Source organism: Protobothrops mucrosquamatus, unplaced genomic scaffold (assembly GCF_001527695.2).
Source record: "Protobothrops mucrosquamatus isolate PMUCROS unplaced genomic scaffold, P.Mucros_1.0 scaffold_177, whole genome shotgun sequence".
Taxonomy (NCBI): domain Eukaryota; kingdom Metazoa; phylum Chordata; class Lepidosauria; order Squamata; family Viperidae; genus Protobothrops; species Protobothrops mucrosquamatus.
In genome coordinates, this window is record NW_015386253.1 from 844548 (window position 1) to 849705 (window position 5158).

Consider the following 5158-nt stretch of genomic DNA (forward strand, 5'->3'; position numbering starts at 1 on the left):
TAAATTCTTTATGGTTTAAAATTGCTCTTTTTAGAGTCCACCTCCTCGGTTTTTTTTGTCCTCTCCATTTGATTCTAATTGGATTGTGATCAGCCCACGAATTTGTATCAATTAAAACATCTTCCACTTCTGAATTTAGATCTGTTGACAACCACGCCATATCTATCCTAGACCATGAGAGGTGTCGCCCCGAAAAATATCGATGTGGATTCTTGACCGCGGTGTGTGTGTGTCCTCCCATCAGTGGACAGGGGCTTGCAGCATGTCCGGTCTGGATTGCTGGCATGTGTAGCAACCATGTACTTAGGCCTCGATGGCTTTATCTAGCCCTGGCCACCAAAGGTAGCTCCTTGCAAGTGCCTTCATCCGGACTATTCTCGGATGACCCTCGTGCAGAGACTCTAGGACCCTGTGCCTTAAAGAGCTCGGAACTATGACCCTACTTCCCCAAAGAATGTACCCCTTATGAGCTGAAAGCTCATCTTTTCTCATGAAGAAACTCTGAAATTCTGGCCCTGGACATTTGTCCAGCCATCCTGTGTGTACCCAGTTTAGCACACGACTCAGCATTTTGTCAGCTGCTGTCTCAGCGGCTATGTCCCCAGCATGAAGGGGAGATTCCGGCAAATCCTGGATAGCCAGGACGCGTGCAGCTGGAGCTGGAGCTGGCTCCACATGTGGCAGGGGCAACCTGCTCAGGCCGTCTGCATGGCCCATTTCCTTGCCCAGTTTGTGAATCATCCTGTAGCTGTAGGCTGACAGGAAGATAGACTACCTCAGCATTTGAGGAAACAGAATCTGAGGTGTCTGTTTGTTTGTGGTGAACAACCCTAGAAGTGGCTTGTGGTTCGTGAAGACCATGAACTGGCAGCCGTACAAGTAGTCATGTAACTTTTTAACTCCAGCCACAATGGCCAGAGCCTCCTTGTCAATTTGCACATAGTTGCGCTCTGCGGACGATAGGGTTCTAGAGTAATATGCGATGGGCTTCTGCCTCCCATCAGCCATTAAATGGCTTAACACAGCCCCAGACCCATATGGGGATGCATCACATGCAATGCAGATAGGAAGCTGCTCATTGAAATGAGTGAGAACTGAGTTCGACGACAGCAGTGATTTGACTGCTTGGAAGCTACTCTCATGGACACTGGTCTATTGCCACTGAGCTTGTCTATCTAAGAGCCGGTGTAATGGCTCTGCCACTGGGCCTTGTTTGGGAGGAAGGCATGGTAAAAATTCAAAAGGCCTAGGGAAGCCTGAAACTCTGCCTTTGACTTCAGCCTTGGGGCCTGCTGGATTGATTTTAATTTGGATTCCGCCGGATGAATGCCTTCAGCATTGGTGCAGAAACCAAGGAACTCGGTTGACTCTACCCTAATCTTGCACTTTTCTTTTTTTAGTTTAAGTCCCGCATCACGGAACCACTGAAGGATGGCCTTAAACCATTCAGCCAGAATCTCAACCGATTCCCCAACAATGAGGACACCATCAAACTAGGGGCAAACCCCTGGAATTCCCTTGAGCATGCGCTCCATCACTCCCTGGAACAGCCCTGGGGTACACTCACCCTGAACTGTAGGCACTTAACCTTAAACCTTATGGGTGACAATGGTCTGGGCTACTGCCATGGCCTTGTCCACGGGCAGTTGTTGATATGTGTGTGCCAAATCTAATTTGGCAAACACGTGGCCTCCTTGCAATGATGCCAAAATATGGCTGACAACTGGCACAGGGTACGCGTGCTGTTGAAGTGCCCTGATGTGGGTGCACTTATAGTCAGGGCATATTCGCACTTCCCCGTTGGCCTTTAATGGCATTACTATGGGGGTCTCCCATACCCCACTGTCTACGGGCTGCAATATCCCTTGTTCCACTAGCTTATCCAGCTCTGCATCAATTTTGGGTTTTACCGCGAAAGGCACTCTATGAGGCTTGATCCGTATTGGAGTTAGCATAGGATCAAGCTTGAGGGCGATCGGAGGACCCTTGTACTCCCCTAGACTAGAACTGAAAACATCTGTGAACTCTTGGCAGACTGCAGACAGATCTGCCGCTTGTGTTCGATGAATGCCGGTTACTTGAATGCCCAATGCATCAAACCAATCGAGCCCTATGAGACTCGTGCATCGAACCCTAAGAGACTCGTGCATCGAGCCCTATAAGACTCGTGCATCGAGCCCTATGAGACTCGTGCATCGAGCCCTATGAGGCTCGTGCATTGAGCCCTATGAGGTTCATGCATTGGCCTTCCATCACTATGACTTCTAGTGGCCCCTTGAACCCCTTGAATTCCACCAGCATTGTGGCTTCGCCTTTGACCACCACTCGGGAGTTTTGGAAGTCTGTGAGTAGTAGATTAGATGGCTGGAGTTTGGCCCATCTGTTGCTATGATGGCATAGGTGCCTAAATATTCCTTGTGAAATGATGGACATGGCTGAGCCTGTGTCCAGTTCCATCTTGCATGGAACTCCCTGAAACTTAACCTGTAGTCTAAGTTTCTGCTTTAGGGGGCGATGGGCACCAGTGCGAAATACGCTCCTTTGGCTGGAGCAGAACCCTACTTGGTGTTGACCTGGGGCCCCGGTACCTCTCCTGAATGCATCTTCTTTCGGGCAGTCCGTCTGATGACCTCGGCCTGGTTTGCCACAGGCTGGCATGTTGCAGTTTGGAATCGGCAATCCGCGTGTTGATGGCGGCCTCCAAAGCCCATGCATCTAAGGAACGGAACTGCCTTCCCAGCTGGCTGCGGTCCCTTCTCTAGGTGCTTTCATAGCTGGTCGACTTCGTAGTCTGAGTCGGTGTCTTTCATCTGCTTGGTGTCCTCGTGGTGGACGGCCTCGTGGTGGACGGCACACTGCGCTTTAACAGCCCCTCCAGCGGCTTCATCCGCCATGACCTCCTTCAAGGCCTCTTGTAGCGAGAGAGTCTCCTTAGCGAACAGTTTTTGTTGGAGCTCTCAATTCCGGAGTCCTCAGACTAAGCGGTCTCGTAGTCTCTCCTCCAGATCTGCAAAATTGCAGACGATTGACGAAGAGCGGCAATGAATTCTGTTGCAGACTCACCGGATTGTTGCTCCCGCTGCTCAAAAGTGTGCCTTCATGCTATAACAGATAACTTGGGCTCGAAGTGGTCTCGGAGCTTTTTTTTCAAGTCCACGTAGGTGACCGACTCAAGTGGCACCAGAGCGACCAGATTCTCTGCAATGTCGAAGGTGACAGGGCTGCACATGTAGAGGAGTGTCGTGGCCTTCAATCCATCTTCGGCGACCTGGTTGGCACGGGAGATGTAGGATGCCCATCTCTCCGGGTGAGTTACGTTAAATTCTTCGAGCTTCCCAACCTTCACCATGGTGGTTTGTTTCTTCATTCAATGCCTTGCGCTGCTGGCTTCTGTGTAGGCCCTAGGATGGATCCTTAGGGTGTGGTGGTCTCCAGTGTGGCTTGCTGGCAGACCAAGGGGGGGAAGTAGTTCCTGTCAGGCTCTGTGCTGACCTCACCCCCTAATGACTTCCCGCTCTCTCAATGAAGCAGCACATCCCATCCTCGTTGCCACTGTTATATCTTTGGTTCTTTAGGCATTGAATGAAGCAGAGTGTTGGAACAGCAACAAGTTTATTAACTCAGAACAGAAACAGCCCTAAAGGCTGCTGCACAGCTATTTATACAGTTAGCCTCTAGGTGGCAACCAATAGATTTAAAGTAACAGTTACCCGCCCAAACCTCATTATCAGCTTGGAGACAGCCAGTCTGACTTTCAGTACAGCAACTGTTAAACAATACAGCAACGTAGGTCAGACATTAAGCAAGTGATTTAAAACAGTTGTGGCTAATACATTACACTGATTATGTGTCTTTTCCCAACCTGGATTCTGCACTGAGGACAGGTCCGACTTGATGCAGTATCAGACCACTGGATGAGACACAAATGGTGGAAAGTATGTCCACAGTGAATAGCTGCAACATCAGTCTTATTGTCAAAGAAATCAGAACAGATGGTACAATGAGCACAGATAGGCATGATGGTATTAGGTTGCAAAAATCAAATTTGGCTCCTTTCACCTTTTTCCGGCTGGGGATGGAAATCCATTTAGTGCATTCACAAAACAATGCTTACCTGGGAGCATAGCGGGCTTTATTTTTGCAGAAATGTGCAGAGGGCTTTATAAAAGACAGCTATTTTATAGTGATTAATAACTGCCTGCAGTCTGCCCAAGAGTGGGAGAAAGTACTATTTATAGTATATTAAAATAGCAATGAAATGAGTATCAGCTGGAGTGGCAAATATTAAATGCATCAATTGGCTTCTTTTCAAAGATAAGTATCTGGAAATTGTGGTAATGGTGATCTCAATATTAACATTCTTTTTTTAGGTCAGGGCATCTTTCCTTTGTTCTCCTGTCCCTTTGGTTCTATTCATCTACCCAGCAGAAGCTGAGAGGGAAGAAGTGGCAGAACATTGAGCCATGTTGCATGTACATGCTGAGACAACCCAGATTAATTTATAAACTGAAGGAGAACTAAATAAATATTTTTAGCAGAAACAAAAGATCATTACTTCATATACGGTGGGTGCCTTAGAGGTCAGATGAATTGAACAGAAGACATAATTACTGGGAGAGAAAGTTGCTGCGTTTTAATAAGCTTTGCATAAATACTGTGACAGTTAGCAAAATATATTGTGGATAAATAAAGCGGCCCTGGCATACATGAAACATACTGAATGAAATAAGGGTGTTCCAAAAGCAGGAAAGCATTTGATCAAAGCCTAATAACCTCCCATCAAAATGATTTCATTCCTTTGGTAAAAGCCCATTAAATAGAAGAAAACCTGAAACCAACACTTTGAACTCAGAGAGAAAGAGAGTGGGGAGGAGGGAGAGGGAGAGACCTTCTAACTTTGAATAAGACAATCCAAAAGATTTCACATATTGGAATAATAATTACTACACACATTTAATATTGTAAGGAAATATTGATGCATTTAATATTCCAAGGCTATTTTTTTCTTTCCACCATATGATTTTTTTTATATTGCCCCAAAAGCAAGGCAGTAATCTATGAAGGAAGATGATGATGATGATGATGATGATGATGATGATGATGATGATGATGATGATGATGATGATGATAATAATAATAATAATAATAATAATAATAA

The 5158-nt window shown here is 46.5% G+C and overlaps 1 protein-coding gene across 1 annotated transcript in view; it reads right to left on the reverse strand.

Moving 5' to 3' along the window:
- The window catches only part of LOC107293431 (E3 ubiquitin-protein ligase TRAIP-like), an 8430-nt gene extending 4412 nt beyond the window's left edge, over positions 1-4018 (reverse strand). The window contains 1 exon segment of the mRNA XM_015822585.1: positions 3841-4018. Within this exon segment, the coding sequence (XP_015678071.1) occupies positions 3841-4018 (178 nt within the window).
- Positions 4019-5158: the final 1140 nt, after the last annotated feature.